General features: G+C 44.9%; 1 protein-coding gene across 1 annotated transcript; it reads left to right on the top strand.

The window, feature by feature from the left end:
* The first annotated feature begins 11,559 nt into the window (after positions 1-11,559).
* il11a (interleukin 11a) lies at positions 11,560-16,153 on the top strand. Its single transcript, XM_035913005.2, has 4 exons — positions 11,560-11,699; positions 14,307-14,402; positions 14,528-14,689; positions 14,788-16,153. Exons 1-4 carry the CDS (start codon positions 11,676-11,678, stop codon positions 14,965-14,967), a joined length of 462 nt encoding a protein of 153 aa, XP_035768898.2. The 5' UTR covers positions 11,560-11,675; the 3' UTR covers positions 14,968-16,153.
* The last annotated feature ends 332 nt before the right edge of the window (positions 16,154-16,485 follow it).

Genomic DNA, 16,485 nt, shown 5'->3' with positions numbered 1-16,485 from the left:
GTGGATGCAGGGAGGGGGTGAAGACAATGGGGCAGTTATTCCGTCCCTATCATCTCTTTCTCTCTCCCTGCTGTCGAGTAATGAAAGATACTTCCCTTCTTCAAAGGGACGGAGTTTCCTACAAAACGGCTGAGTCAGAGGAGAAGAGGAGGGAAGGATGAAAAGAAAAGGAGAACAGTAGGGAGGCACGGGTGGTAACGCAATGCTGCTGGTGTGAGGCCCAGTGGACCACAGTGATTGTGCTCATTGTTGTACACACAGGAGTGAAAAAGCCTGTGGCTCTCACACTTAACGCTAACAGCTACAACCTGGCACAGCGTCAGTATCTATTTGCGATCTGGTAGCACTTTACCTGAGCCTTGCGTCATCCTAAAGCCTACAGTATAAGAAGGTTTTTCAGGTCATATGTCAGGCAAAAAGGGCAGAAAATGCTGACTACTGGATCACTCATATAGGACAAAGAAATGAGACTTGCGAGGTTCAAGTGCAAACTAAAAGTAGTTGTAGCGTGAAGTCAGCTGAAAGTGGAATAATGTGCATGTCCCTGTCAGAGACAACAAAAAAGACAGACTGGGGGATATAAGAATCTGTGTGGGGTTTGAGCTAACTGAGGAGAAGGTCAGGGATACTGGGGGACATCTGTGAGACGCAGACAGACGACAGGCTGAAGCTGAGGTTGGTGATGGGGAGACTCATGATGAACTAGACAGCAGAGCCTCAGTGGGGTGATTACAAGGCCAAGAGAAAAGCTCAAGGGACAGATTTGTTTTCTCCTAGTTACATCACCCAAACGTGAACTCCTCACATAAACACATAAACTTCTTCTTCTTTCTTTTTTTTTGGTGCATGCATGCATGCACCTACACACAAATGCACACAGGCATAGGCCGTGATATAAAGGAACCCCTGTGAGGTCAGATCCACCGAGCTGAGGCTGTCCACTGTTAGTAGGACTAGCCAGGTAAGCCTCGCAGTCTCTCTGGCAGCTACAACCACCACCACCAACCACTGTATCTTACCCTGCCCTGTCCTGCCCGGCCGCGGCCTTCTCTCCACTGGCGGCTGTCTGTCCTAGCCTGCTGCTGCTGGTTCTCTCAAGCAGCTTTTTGCCTTCATGCACGTGCTGTTCAATTTGAGAGAGAGGTACAAATTTGGAACTGGTGGTGTTTTCCTCTTTACCAAAATGCCCTCATCTACCTCTTCCCTTCTCCTTTCTTCTTTCCTTCTGTTTTCCTGCTTCTCTCTCTCGCTTTCGTTCTTGTTCAGTATGTTTCTCCCGGACCAGGGGGCCTGTGGGCAGGGGCCTTATTCCATCAGCCTGGGGCTTCTGTCAGAGGCTTGTTCCATTTTGCGTCATGGTGTTGACTGAGCGGACCCCACACTTAACTCCCATAGAGCCATGGGGTTGGGCGGCAGGGCGGCCGGCGCGGGCTAACGCGGCCCCGTGTTCAGCGTGGTAATCTGATGGCCATGTTTATTTTATGTAGCGCTGCTTTGATGGAGCAGAAAAAGTCTTTGGGCTTTTTGTTTCAGCACTTTCACTGCCAGGTCAGAGGTGCTCGCCGTGGTTACGCTCAGGAAGAATAATATTTGCCCTTATATTCACTCCAAACAGGCTTTTTTCCATATTAGTGTCAGGGATACTCTCTGGGTTTCTGCCTTCCACTGATTCGGCACATTGGGGGTGAAGGGTGGCGGGGGGACCACACCTCAAAAGCATCGCTGCCTGGAGGATAATGAGGGTGTTCCACAGGTCGTCCCCAGGCCTGGTCTTATACCCCTGAGTGAACCCCCATCACACTCAGCTCAGGGCCTGAGAGACAGACCTGCAGCCACATATATGTATGTATATATATAAGTCCCAGGAGTAAAGGAAAACACACACATAAACACATGAAAACACTCTCCCTCCTGCTTGGTTGCCGCAGGCTCCACCTCAGCTGTCAGTCGTCCAAACTTCCCAGGGGTTCTTTTTAATGGAGTTAATGAGAAAAAGAAAAGAAAAACTCCTCCTTGTCTGCCTGAGCCTTTCACTGCTTCACCTCAAAACTCACACACCCACTTATCATCCTTGTGTCAGCTGTTTCAGATGGGTCGAAAAGCCAGAGAACCGCACCGAGTCATTTTATGAGGTTTTGAACTAAACATACGAGAGAAAAGCATAACTGTCCACGTTCACTGGATCCAATCCCGACCCTGCACAACCACACCATAAAGTACAAATGGAGTCTCATGTATTGGCTCTCATCTCATCTCTTCTTGGTCTTTACTTACTGTGTCTCCATTAAGCTTTACAATGTTGACCTGGTCTAGGAAAGTATTTTCTGACTGCCAATTTAAATGACCTGCTTTGTCAAGCAAGAATGCTTCTTACTTTGAAGATTAATTAATACATAGCTTTTGAAAGAGAAAGCCCAGATTGTGGCTGAAAATATTGTTTATCTGTCTCAATTTTGTTATTATATCTGGCCAAGGTCTATGCTATGATCATGATATTACAGGAATGAATCAATGTCATACAAGATAAGACACCCTTGGGAGTTTTTTAATGTTTCATTTCCTTCTAGGTTGTTATTTATGATCTGGATACAGAAAAGACTGGGTTTAGGCCAGATAGGAACAATAAGCAAACATGCAGAAGCACATATACAGGCACACACCAGCATGCATGAACAGAAACTAGATCCCCACCAACCATCTTCTACATCTCTTATCTTTCCATTGAGTTGAATAAAAAAAACATACACAGGAAGGACTGTTTACACTTCCTGCCCTGTTATATAAATCACATTATCTCCTTTGTATTCTAACACATCTGACATGTTTTTGGCCTCCCATGCATCTGTGAGGTATGTGCTTACTCACAAATGAAGGTGCTTCTGTTCTGATGTAATCCGGGGAAAACGGGGAAACAAGGAGGGGGGTAGTACCCCGGTGGTAGGTAATCTAATCCCTCCAGTCGCAATTTGGCAACTCAAAACAATTACCACCTGGCTGTTCTGAAAAACAGCAGCCAGACAAAAGGGGTGTAGGCTCGTTAGAAGAAGCTGATGTAAAGTCGCATTTAGTAGGTCACTACAGACGGGAGGCTAATCTGGATCAGGGTTTGGCAATGTTGCGCTCGCTGTTTAAACCGTGTTTGAAAGCCTCTGCACATGCCACTGCGTGGGAGATGGCAAGAAAAAGTCAGGTGAGTGAGTCATACAGAGGCGGTGTCAGTCAAACCGAAGGGTTCACCAGCAAGAAAACTGTCTGTGAGGTGTGTGTCCTCTTCCCAGTCACAGTCACCCAATCAGGGCTGATTAAAGAGCTTTATCTTTCCTGTGACATGCCTCTATCTGAACGCCCTCTTCCTGCCCCACAGCCAGCTGTCGATCTCGTTCAGCACCCTTTCAATGAACGATAGATTGATTTACGTCTTTGTAGTTGTTATCTTTATTCAGTCATTCTTTTCCATGGTATCACTTTGTTTTTTCAAATCCACCTCTTCCTCTGTTAATTTGCTCTTTTCCCTATTAGTGTCCCACCAATCTCGATCCAGTCATCCCAACCCCTCCTGTCCCTTTCTTGTCTCTTTATGTGTGTCATGGCCCCATCCTTTTCTTCATCCTCTCTCTCGGCCTCCTAATAAAGCCACTGCCTTTGTTCACAGTTTTAGAGTCAAAGCCTAGACCTACGTCAGTCTAGATTTCCTTCTTCCGTCTTCTCCAATCCCACTCTTTATCGTCATTTATTATCCCAGATGAATGTCCTTGCCCCCGGTTGCTTTTGGGCATTTAGTCCAGTCTACTGCAGGGAATTTCCTACTTATCGTTCACTGGGCCATTCCTTGCATTCTTAGCATACTTCCTGGCATTGCTGGAGGTCCAGCCAGTCGCAAGGGTGTCTGCAATGCAAGGCAGGCGCTGATGCAAGCTAACATCATTCATACATCCAGGGGTTTGCTTTTGATGAGGACGGACAGTGTGATTGATGAACAGAAAGAGGATGAGGAGCCGGGGAGAAAAAGGAGGAGGTGACATAAAAAGAATGAAGCGGCGGGTAGTGGTGGTGGAGGGGGGCTGCTGTCAATGTGTGTGAACTCTGTGCCAAAAATAGAAAATTCTGGATAGCTTTCATTTCTAAGTCCTTGACTCAGAAAATGTTATTGAAAAAAGGAGATATGCAAGGCATTTAAATGTCTCCCGAAAGAGCAGTTTATGGGTAATTGGAAACAGCAGGGGGGTCAAAGTGCACATAAACATTCTGAACAATTATAGAGAGATTAGAATAACTTTCATGTTGTTCCTCTTAGTCATAGACCTCAATGATACAAGCTGTTCTCAAACTGCATCCTAAACTGAGCTTTTTATTTATTTATTTTATTTTGCATTCCCACGATGAACAAAGGTCAAGAAAATAAAACTCGAGAGACACCGGGGGCTGTGACAGGGATGTGCAGATGTGCAAGGAAAAGATGGCCGTCAAACTTGTCAGCTGGAGATAATGATAACGGTGGTTAAGAAGAATGCACGCAAACACATTACTTCCATATCTTACTCTCACTATTCCAGAGATAAGATAGCATGTCCAAGAAGTATGAGGGATAGACAGTTCACATTTTAAATAAACATTTACAGTAAATGTTTTTGTTCCTTGGAGAATACACAAAAAAAGAGAAAAGAAAAGAAAAACAAACAGCAACACAACAACCGCTGAAATTTGAATCTAAGACGGACGACAGTGTATCTTCTGTGCTGTGTTTGCACTGCTTTTAGTCAAAGTCACTTCAAACCAAAGTTGACATTTCAGTGAACTTGAGGTCCACCTCCCCTCCCTGTGCGGTCAAAGCGCAGCCTACTGAATGTGGAGAGAAGTCTTTCTTGATTTCCAGACATTTTCAAATATACTCTCTAAACCAGTTGTGCTCGGCTCCCAATCCCTTTACGTACTCTGCTTCAAAACATAAACATTGACAACATGCGGATATGAAATTTCCTTTCCTGTGTTTGCTCGCAGTTATGATGAAATTTACACACTCTCTATGGCTGACGCACAGGAAGTGTTCAGGAGAACGAGCTGCCCATGTGCTCTCTTATAAGTTGTGTTATCTGCTATCATTGTTGTGGGAGGTTGATTTACGATTGTCAGTGTGTAATGAGCGTTAATTTAATGAATGGCAAGTGATGAAGGGACCTGAAATGCGTCAGCATTCAGAGAAACAGCCGGACCTTGTCAGGTTAAAGGGGATAGTGGCCTATAAATAGTTTTAAATGCTGGTGTGAACAGACGTAAGCATATGTGTCAATGTGTATGTAGTTGTCCATCTGTCTGCAAAAGGGCATCCTCCCGCCTCCCCCAGTGTGACTAAGGTCATGTCACATTGACAAAGTTGCTCTCTAGGGTAAACTGTGACGTCACGCAAGTCCTCTTGCTTTTGTCTGCTTGCGCCCCTCACTCTTTCCCCATCGTCTCAGCAACCTCTGCTGCCCCCCGCTCCCCCACCACCGCACATTCACTTACACCCTTCCCAGTTTCCCCTGTGTGTTTGTCAGCAGCTCTCAGCTTCCGTAGAATAACACGACGACAGGCTGAATGTGTGACTGACGCAGACGCACGGCGCGCCGGTAAGTAGTGGTCAGCTTTGATTGAGTACACATCTCACATAGATGTAGTAACTCACCACAGAAGTGGTGCAATCCTGACAAAGAGACAGCACAGCGAATGCACAAGTAAGGTCTCTGGGGTAACTACTCTGCAAGCACCAAGGAATGCACCAAAAATAGGAGCTTCACTTTCACTCCCCTCTTTTTATTCCTTTACTTGAAAAAAAAAAACCAAACAAACCTCTGCATGGAGTCAGTGGTGGAGTGATATGTCGGCCTGGTGAATAAAAATTTGCTCGAGCACTATTTCACGGATCTTTCTCTGCACTGTCATAGAAAACAGGGAGATCAGAGGTGAAGGGGAAGGTAGCGAGTGAGTGAAAGAGAAAGCGAGGGGGAGCTGAGGGGAAGCACTTTGAGGGGAGGAAGAGATGAGGAGGGAGCGGGACGCAGACAGGACACACCATGACAGGAGAGGAAAGAATGTTTAAGGCGACTGAGAATGAGAGTGAGAGGAGCGGGAGGGAGAACCGGAGGAGAAAGCGGGAGCTCTGAGACAGGCCTGGGCTCTCCAGTGTATTAACACCAGTCTGAGATGAAGGAAGCAAGCAGGGTAGATGGAAAGAGTGTTTGCACAGTAAAAAGTTCCTTGTGCGTGGGTTGCTTACTTCCTGCTGTACACCCCACCACCCCTCCCGCCCCTCGTCTTCTCCTTCTCGTACTCCTTCTGTGACCTGTTCCTTCAGCTCGCGATTTCCTCACTGGCAGACGCATAAATGCTTGGAAGCAGTGAGAGTGAGCTGGGGAGGTGGTGAACGTGAGCAGGTGAGCAACACAGAGTCAGCGAGGGAGAGGGTTTCGGTTGAGTCTGCCCGTTACACATACACGCACACACACACACATACACTGTGTTTTGTCACATACCATAGAGTTTGGTTTCCAAACAAAATGACCCTTGTAAAAGTGTGCTTAATAGAGAGTTGATTTAAACGTTCTGGCTCCCCAACTTTCTGCCAGGGAGAGACGTCTGCTTCATGCTCTCCCTTTCATCACTGCATCCTGCCCTTTTGCACGGCTCTGTGAACTAAGCCAGCGGAGGAAACCTGCCATAATGATGCTGGTTAATATGCTCCTTTAATGGGCGAATAAAAAAGGCAAAGCAGCAGATGCACAACAGCCATATCTGTCTTGAGTGGGCTGCTCGAATGGAAAAGGAAGAGAGCAATTGACACGTGTAATTTGTAAATCGCGTCTGCAGGGAGTTTTCTCAAATAAGAGCTTGCCAGTGGCACAGAGATGTGGGGACTTGAAAGAAGCCCCTTCTGTCTGATAGCTGTTTTTTAAAAAAGCGCAGGAGCACATTAAAGCTGATCTTTGACATGGACAAAGAAAGTCAGAGACGTCACTTTATAGCCCAATGACTGCAGCCCCCTTTCTGTGTGTCACTATTTCTCCTTTCCCCCCAGAACTATTAGCACACTCACTCGCTCTCTGACGTAGGTTGAGGTACAGTAAGAGGGGTTAAGCGGAGGAAAGAAGCGGGATGGAGCAGTGATAGTGGTAGGTAGGATAGGATAACCCGCTGGAGTCCCCCAACTGGGAGCGAGCTGGAGAAAATGAATGAAGGACAGAATGGCGGAGGAAAGAGGAAGAAGACAGGAGGTTGAGGAGGTCACAGGGAAACTTGAAAGCGTACTGTTATAGGAGGGTAAATATTAACAGTAATGGGTCGGACATTTGGTTTCCCCTTTGAACGTAATCTCCGGGTTTGTTTTTTCAGGCCCTGTTGGAATTCCCAAGAGGAAATGAGGGCGCAACATAAAAATGGTGAATTTATTACTACTTCTTCTCCCATAATCCCTTTTACCATCGAAGCAGAGTTGCGTCACGGCCAGCGTCTTCACTGTTTACTTATGACACTGAGGCAAGCAGAACATGAGACGTAACCCTAAAATCCACAAAGACTACTTTTTCATCCACCTGGACCTGGATATTGACCCACGGCAATAAACATTTATGGGAAAACCAACATTAACAGAATGGGCTGATTTGGTATTTGTTCTCATAATCAAAGTACAACCACAAAGCACACTAAAGTAAACATTGAACAAAAAAATCCCACATTACAAGATCTACTCTTCAAGCTCTTCCTTGTCAGTTTATTGCAGGACGTTACAAAAATACACACACTCCTGAATTTGATAGTTTTTTTTTTCTTTTTTAAATGACTAATGATTTGAGCAGCTGTGTGGATTAACAACGACGCAAAATGTGAGAGAAGTGAGTGAGGCATTCGAGTGATTCGAGGAAAGCATAGAAGTGCGAGTACATGCCATGGCGCACAGCAAACCCAGTGTAAAGTACGGGCGAAGTGAGAGAAGCTTGTGTGAGTAAAGTTTGTCTGGCAGCGAGGCAGGCTGGCAGGCTCTGTCACAGGTTCCCCTTCCTCTCTGATGTCTTTGAGGTCGTAGTCTGAGTGTCTCACTCTGTTTCTCCTCCTGTGGTGGTTTACACAGATTGGTGATGTAATGGGTAGCATATGAAGGCCACACACAAACACACTCTCACGCACAGACGCGCACGCAAACGCTCATGCACGTTATACAGACACCGCACTTGTACCACCGCATACCCATAATTACACACATATACTGTATGCACACCCATTTACACAAACCCTGGATTCCCCCTTTTCCAACATGCGCCGCTCTGTGCTCGCTCTCACACACGAAAAGCGAACGTCTAAACAAAGATACAGAGCTTTTTCTCTCTTTTTTTTAAACTTTGCACACTGACATCGATGCACGTGTGCACACTCCCACGTGCACAGACGCACACAGACGCACTCCCTGTGTCATAGTATGTGAGTGATCAGTGCTGGCGGATGGCCTAACAATGCTTCAGAACCACCCAGGAGACCCCCATCATAAGAGGCAGCCCGGAGAGGGAATGAGGGAGAGTGACTAACTTCACTCTTTCTTTTCTTCTCTCCCCAGCTGTGTCTTCAAACGTCCCTTTGATGTGGGAAATTAAAAAGAGCGAGTGTGTCAATATCTCCCTACGTCCAACCGCACTCATCTATTTCTTCTGCTCCTTCCCCCCTGCTCTCCTCCTTTCCCTGCTTTTTTTTTCTACTGTTGACCCGAGAAAACAGAGCATGACCCTTTTTCACCACAACAACTCCGCCACCCACTCGTTGCCACCGGGCCCTCATCATTTGGAGGGTGTTTGTTTGTCTGTGTAGGCCCACCGCCGGACTGGCAACTCTGTGTGTATATGTGCATGAGTGTGCAAGTGAGCGCATACAAAGCCCACCACTAATTATTTTCTAACCACACCATGAGTGTATGTCTGTGAATGAGGGTCTCCTAATCTCACACCCAGACTCAAAAACGCTTTCTTCCTTTTCCCCGCTCTCTCTCCCGTCTCTCCTTCCTTCTCTCGCGCTCTCCCTTTTTTCCTCCCTTTGTGTATGTCTGAGTGAGATTCCCTTGTGATTTACTTTACAGTGTGTGTACAGTATGATGCATTAGCTGTCCCAAATGTGATGACTGGAAACTCATTTTTGCCCTTTTGCAACAGTGGGCCACGCTTTACTGCACCTGACTGAGTGTTTCCAGGCTGCCCCGCTCTGTATGTATGTGTGTGTGTGTGTGTGTGTGTGTGTTTGTACGAAAGAGAGACACAAACAAGTTGGAGTAGTGAGTCTGTGATGTTTCTGCATGCATCAGCATGTGCGTTTTGGTGCCAGAAAAAGACTGTTTTGGTTTATTAGAGCTGAATCCTCCTTTCTGTGACACATCCACGTGCATCTGTCTCTATACGATGTTGACCCAAACACAAATAACCCACCACCGCCTCGACACTCCTGTGGCGTGTGTCCGCTCACCGTTTCTATGCAACACTTTGAGAGGCCCCTTCTGGTCTGGACAGCACCTCTCATGCTCCTATCCGTAGTCTCTCACTCTTTCCTTCACCCTGGAGAGGGAGAGAAGAAGTGAAAAAAAGAGAGGGGGGTGGGGGGGCAGTGGAAATAACAGGCTGCTGTCTCAAGAGGGGCTCTGAAAAAAATAGCAAGGGGTAAAAAAAAAAAAAAAAAGGAGGAAAAGAAATACAGGATAAAAAGGTGTTTGCTAAAAGGTATTAGCCATAATACTGTACTGGGAATGTGACATGTGTAGCCTAAACCACAAGCAGGAGCACAATTTCTGTGACATTTCACCCTGAAGTATAACAGGAAAAAAAAAACACAAAAACACACCAGCACGCAAGAAAAAGATAGGACAGGTAAAACTAGAGTGTAGAGGCTTGAAAAGATACATGGTTACATAAGATATACTGATACACATGAAAACAATGGGCTTTTTAAAACATCTGCAGTGATAGAGAGTTAGGAGGGAAGAGATTTGGCGATGGAAAGATAGAAAGAGGTAGATGCGACTGATTGGGGCAGGTAGCGAGATGCGACGGAGGAAGTGCCGGAGATAGGGACAGGACAGGATAGGATAGGATAGGATAGAGAGAAAGTGATAGAGGAAAGGAAAAAAAACAACGGAACATTTTTTTAAAGTTTCGCAAAGGGAGACAGGGCAGAAGGGAGGGGAGGAGGAAAGAGAGAGAGAGAGGGCGAGAGAGAGAGCGAGAGAGGAGGGAGAGGGAGAGAGAGCGTGTGTCTGCGTGTGTGTGTTTTTATGAATGAAGTGAGTCACTGCCGATGTGTCATAGGCCCGACGTCTTTATAAAGGAAGTTTTAAACAAGCCTAAACACTTCACTGCGCGCAAAAATTGGACTTACCACACTCGCATCCCTCTCTCTGCATTTCTGTAGCCTCTCTCTCTGTCTCTCTCCAAACTGCCAAAGTGCTTCTCTGCCTTCAGCACTCTATAAAGACTGCAGGGGCTCCTCTCAAACTTTACTGAAAACAGAAAGTTTGACGATATTCGCTTTTTTTTTTTACCTTTAACTTTCTGACTTTGCCGTCTGAGTGCTCTCACTCATCACTCTGCGCTCTCTCATTCAGTGTGTCCTGACAACTTTCCTCCTCACTCTGACAGAAGAGTGAGAAAGAAGAAACTGGAGCACGTGACAGTTTCCGGAGTTCAATTTATTTATTAATTTTCTATTTATTTATTTATTTGCCTCCGTTTTTCTGCTGGTTTGCCTATCTCTTGGATCCGAACCAATATGAAATGTAAGTGATTATATGACTGTGGGTTAAAAAAAAAAATCTTATAAATGTTTAATGTGTCTCATTTTTAATCAGCTTTGTTCTAAAAAAAAATTGTTCGTTTTTTTTTGTTGTTGTTGTTGTTAAAAAGTTGCTTTCCCCCCCACTGTGCACAGGTTAAATTATTTAGAGATCTGAAAATCTAAGCAACTGCTTCTTTATTGCTCGACTGAAGATTTGGGCAACTTAATTCTGTTAAAGTTCTCTGGGACGGAGAGCTCAGATGCTTCTGCAGTGTTATTTTGGCTGCGATTCTTGTGGTTCACCTGTAATTATCAAGCATTCATCATCTCAACACCACTGTGGTTCCCTTTTAATACTTAGTCTACCTTGTACTTGAACTTGAAAGGACAAGAATGAATGAGCTTACTGTTAGGAGAGTTGACTTGGCTTGACTTGGTCTATATAATTTATACCACCGGCTCACGTACCTATCGAGTTGCAGGTGTGACAATCAGCGGCATTCATTGCCTTGCTTATGGTAAAGATGAAATGGAGCTATTCTGTGTCAAAGCCTGGCTTTTAATGTTTTAATGATTTGCATTCAGCCTGTGAAAACATGACTCTGAAGCTCTTCAGGATTCTTCTTGCCAAGTCTGGAGCTATTGTTTATATCATGGTGCAATATCTTCCCCTAAAGCTGACAGCCGTGCCCCGAGGCCATTATCATTATGGCGAGATGACAGCGCCTCTCCACTAATTGCTTCCGTTTTGTTCTACCCCTGCAGTGCTGCTCGACTCCTCCTCATCTCTCCTCTTCTCGCTGCTATTGGCTCAGCTGCCCGTGTTCACGTCTGCCTCTCCGGTGCCACAGCGGCGACCCAGTGACTTGGATAAACTGTCCAATCAGACCAAAAATCTAATGAAACTCACCACAGAACTGCTGGTAAGTGATGAAGCTGTCGTCAAGACCATTAGGTTTACCAATCAGCCTCTGACAGGGGGAGTAGAGGCTGCGAGGCCCTGACCACCCCGTGCTAATTGAATTGGAAGACGATGCTGGTCATTACACCACAGACTGATCTTTTACTAATTGGATTTGGGTGCTAATGTTAGCTTTCGGTTTAGGTAACCTCACACATTAAACCGCACCGACTTTGCATCACGCACTATTGTGCAAACGCATACCAGGTTTGCTCGGGGCTTTAGTCCACCTTAAGCTGCTTTCACGAGTCCATCTGCATGCTTACACGGGGGCAACAAACGTCTCGGGAGGGATTTGACTCAGTGATCTCACTTTTAATCCACACGGGAGAGGCGGTCTGACTCAGCAGCATGCCGGTGTGCCTGGTCACCTCCCCTGGTGGCGGTTGCATTAAGACTTGGTGGCAAAGAAGGTGCCAGTGGAGGTGCAGTGAAATTAAATCTACTTCCATCCAGCTACAAAAACAGCCAAGCACGCCGTCTGTGAAATGACAGCAGCGTGTATTGCATGCTTGTTTACACAGAAACATGTTTATGGTCGGCGGTTGGTGAAGTGTTGAGCTTCTCTCCCCAATTAAATGCGACAAGTCTGGCCCGAAATCCTATTGCGATGACAGTCGAGTGAGTAGGGAAATCAGATTTGAGAACTTAGACAAGATTTGGATCCGACAGGTGATTGTGTATCAACACTGTGTTTTAACAGGTGAAAAGAAAACGGCATCATATCTCTGGATCTTTGGTTACACAAGGCTGATATTGATTCTATTTTTGCATTATGCAAATCTTTAAACTCTTTTGTTCAGGAGATAAAATTAGAAATAGCCACATACTCTCTCTAGTCTTATCCAGTAGTGTTAAGAAAGTGTTTGTGTGTGTGTTTGTGTTTGTGCTTTGAAATAATGTTATAGCCATTGTGTAGTAGCATCACAATCTGAAATCCAGATGTGAGCACACCAGGATTATCAAAGGGCATCCGAAACAGTGTTAGACAGTGTTCACTAACACTGGGGATTTATTTTTAATCCCCCCCCTTTTTTGTGTGGAATTCCACTAAAAAGAGGACAAAGTTAGGAAAGATAAATAGAATGGGAATCCATGGAAAGTCCCTGCAAAAGAGCAATGAAACTGATGCTTTAAAGAGGGAGAAATGTGCGTATGTGTATAAACATAGTTCTATATGGGCCCAGGTTTTCCAGTGTGCCTGTGTATGAGTCTGTGCACGCTTGCATACATACGAATGTGTATACGTGTGCGCATGCGTTTGTCTGTATGCATTTTTGTGGCCGTGTGTGTGTGCATTGAGGGCTCTGTAAATAGCCGTGGTAGTGTAGGTGCGGTGTTTAGTGTTTTGCTTTCGGTCGCCACAGCAAAGTGACTTGATAAAAATCAAAAAGATTTATCACATTCCAGTATTTGCATTCAGGAAGAAAAAGGTTGGATGCTAGGTTCTGTCGGGTGAGGTCATGGTCTGGGATGAAGAGAGCGAGAGAAACTGGGATAAGAGGCAGAATTAAAGGCTGAGAAAGATGGGGCAAAAACCACAAGAGATGAAGAGATCAGAGAAACAACTAGATGACAAGCCGGTGGTGTGTGTGTGTGTGTGTGTGTGTGTGTGTGCATGCATGCATGCACATGTGCACGTCATGTTGCATGTGCCTGTGCACCTGGTATGAGACACAGGGAGAGGCGAGGGACGGGGGAAGTAAGGGACAGCAGGGGAGAAAACGGCAGCGGAGACAAAACATTGGACCACAGACATAAGTGAGCTCTTATAAAGGGCTGATGGAGAGACAATACAGGACATTTATCTCCAAAAACATCAACAAAAACAAGTGGAAGCGAACAACAAGTAATGCAAGGGAAGCACAGAACAACAGGTTAAGGAAGCAATAAGCGCACTCAACTTGTTTATACAAAACATTTCTCAGCAATCATTATTCTAATGTTGTTATGTTCCTCTGCTGATTAGAAATGACGCATACCACTTCATCTCATCTCTATTTGTCCCTATTCATTACTAAAATAGGCCTACGTCTTTAATACTAAATTGCACTACTGATGAGCTTAGCTGCCCTTCCAAAGCAGAATCCCATAAACCTGGCATTAGGTTGTTTATCCCCCTCTGCTGGTCAAAGTGGGCACTACACCTGCTGTCTGGACGTAGTTTACAACACAACTTGAGCTGGGCAGCGGCACTGCGTCATTCTTTCTTTTTATAGCTGTGACCCTGGAGTTTCCCCGCAGGCCTGTGTTGTCTGTCCCACTTGGAGCTTTCTTAGTCACTGCGTATGTTGTTATCCACACTCCCAGCAGAAAACATCCTGTGGGTTCAGCTCATTTGCTCTTATTGTTGACATTTGGGGAGGCTGAATGTGGGTGAACTCACACTGACCCGATCGACCACACTCCCCTCAGTGAGAGCTACTGTCTCTAAGTGCAGAAAACAGGCACCCAATCAAGATGCTAGACTAATACTTTCCTCATGCTGCCGTGACTTGTTTCAGGATGAGTAAAATTGCGCTGATGTAAATTGCTAAGGGGCTGCTCTGTGTCTTGTTTTCTCTTTCAGAAGGAGCATGCATTTGACTCAGAAGTGGAGCCCCACAGGTTCAAGTCTCTGCCAGAAATGAGCAACAGATCAGCCCATGACCTCAACAATCTTGAGGTAATGCTCTGATAATGTATTTGTGTGTGTGCATGTTGCGAGAAAGAGAGAGAGAGGGGGCGGGGAGCTGGCCTGTTTCGACACTCCCATGCTAAGTCTCTGAAGTATTTTTGCGTTGTTTCCAGCTGAAGCCCACGCTCTCACAGCTTCATTCCGACCTGAAGCTGTACGAGCACCACTTTGAGTGGCTCAACAGAGTGTCGAAGAAGCACCACCACCCTGCAGTGCCCAAGCTGGTGGAGATGATCAGAGAGATGAAATCTCTCATCACTCTGCTGCACCGTCAGGTGAGGAGCTGAGTTTGTCTGTTTGATTCTCAGCGCATGCCACCACCGCTGTAATTGAGCTTTCTAATCCGTATGTTTGCCCGTCTTCTCCTCCACAGATGCTGAGAGTTGAAGCACCAAGGCTCAGTCCGGCGACCCCCTCCCTCCCCCCTCACCTCCCCTATCAGTTTGATGTCCTGCAGTCCACCAATGAGCTCCTTCAACACTTCAAGCTCTTCTGTGACTGGGCGTACAGAGCCTTCCTCAGCCTTAAGCCCAAGGTCACTGCAGTCCAATGATGATACAGAAAGTAAAAGAGGGCTGCAGAGCCAGTGAGAATACATGGACTTCCGTCCCCATCAAAAGGGAAACAAGACCATGTCAGTGTGCACTGTAGTTGACAGCATCCCTAAAGAGGCCCAAATATCAACCTGTGTGTCAGCATGTGTGTTGAGGAATGTGTCTTTCCATCAGAGCCATTGAGGATGCACCACAATGCAGCCAGTTACAACCATCGATTCCAGCTCAAGTTCCAGTTTAACTCCAATGATCATGTCAAGAAACTCCAAACTTTCTCCTTAAGCCCTTTTTCATGACCGTGTTATTTATGTATTTATTTATTTATTGAATGTTAGTTATTTATTTAATTTTTATTTATTTATCTTATTTCTGTACTAACGTGAACTCATTTGCCCACATTTCTGTAATCTTTCTCTTTCTCTTGTGTCTCACTGATCCTAAAAACAAAAACAAAAACAAAAAACAAACACTGTAGCACTTCCTGAACTGATAGCTCTGATAATGACATTTGTATAAATTAGCTTAATTTACTTTTACATTTTTATTTTTCTTCAGATGATAATTCTTCCAGTAGATGTAGCATGCATTTGGGGCAGCCTAGGCCTTCACTATTGCTTATTTATAGGGCCCTTAAAGTATACGTTTCAAAAGCTCATAATGTCATCTCCAACCATGGTAAAACATTCCACATGACACATTCATTTATCAATTCCTTATCAAATTCATTTTACTTTATTTCTTCCATGTTAGGATGGTATTTGAAGAAAAGCGAATCCTTTTTTTTCGTACCACAGTCACATTTGTGTTTTCAGTGCCTGCTTCCCTTGTGTTCTGCACAAGGAGGCGTAGTTAACATTGTGGTAAAGTCATATGAATGTGCCCTGTTGCTAAGCACTGATGATCCTGATTAGATTCTTTGCACAAACTTGTCAGGATTGGCCCTTCCTAAGAGTGGGATGGCTGATTTTGAACCTGTGCTTTGGTGTAGAAAAGTTTGGGATTTTTTTGTTTTTTGTTTTTAGTTAAACACCCAAAGCCTTAAAATACTATGTATTGTGACACTATGTTCTGTACAGGTGTACATAAATGTACAAGAATGTAAATGTTGTATACAGTGCTTTTGTGTATTATGTCGTTTTCTACAACATACTGTAGATGACCAATTTTATCACTATAATTTTTATTCATTCCTATTCTAGTATTTGTTACAGTATTGACTATTTATTTAAGTAACTTGGTGGAACTATTTATTTTGTGCTGCAGTGGAGCAAGTCTCCTGTCCTTTTGTACTTTTATACAGTTTTTATTCGTATTCGCTATTATTATACCATCACGTTTAAATTATTGTTGTAACATCAAAATGCCTCTTACACACACTAATTGGCCTCAATGTGAAATATGTGCCTTGGTGAAATAAAAACTTCAGAATGTGCACACTGGTTTTTGTGTGTCTTTAAATATGCGTGGCCTACTACCACACCTGTAATATGAACTGTGTGACAGATGAACGTTTTTTG

The sequence above is a fragment of the Neolamprologus brichardi genome, chromosome 11, assembly GCF_056152115.1.
Source record: "Neolamprologus brichardi isolate AB-2024 chromosome 11, ASM5615211v1, whole genome shotgun sequence".
Classification (NCBI taxonomy): domain Eukaryota; kingdom Metazoa; phylum Chordata; class Actinopteri; order Cichliformes; family Cichlidae; genus Neolamprologus; species Neolamprologus brichardi.
The sequence above is the reverse complement of the archived record's forward strand: the minus strand, read 5'-3'. Positions and strand labels throughout refer to the sequence as shown.

Excerpts from the sequence above, each read along its gene's own strand:
- il11a (XM_035913005.2), top strand. The coding sequence starts at position 11,676 with ATGAAACTCACCACAGAACTGCTG. Across the intron at positions 11,700-14,306 it reads AACTCACCACAGAACTGCTG|AAGGAGCATGCATTTGACTC; the intron begins GTAAGTGATGAA and ends TTTCTCTTTCAG. Across the intron at positions 14,690-14,787 it reads TCACTCTGCTGCACCGTCAG|ATGCTGAGAGTTGAAGCACC; the intron begins GTGAGGAGCTGA and ends TCTCCTCCACAG.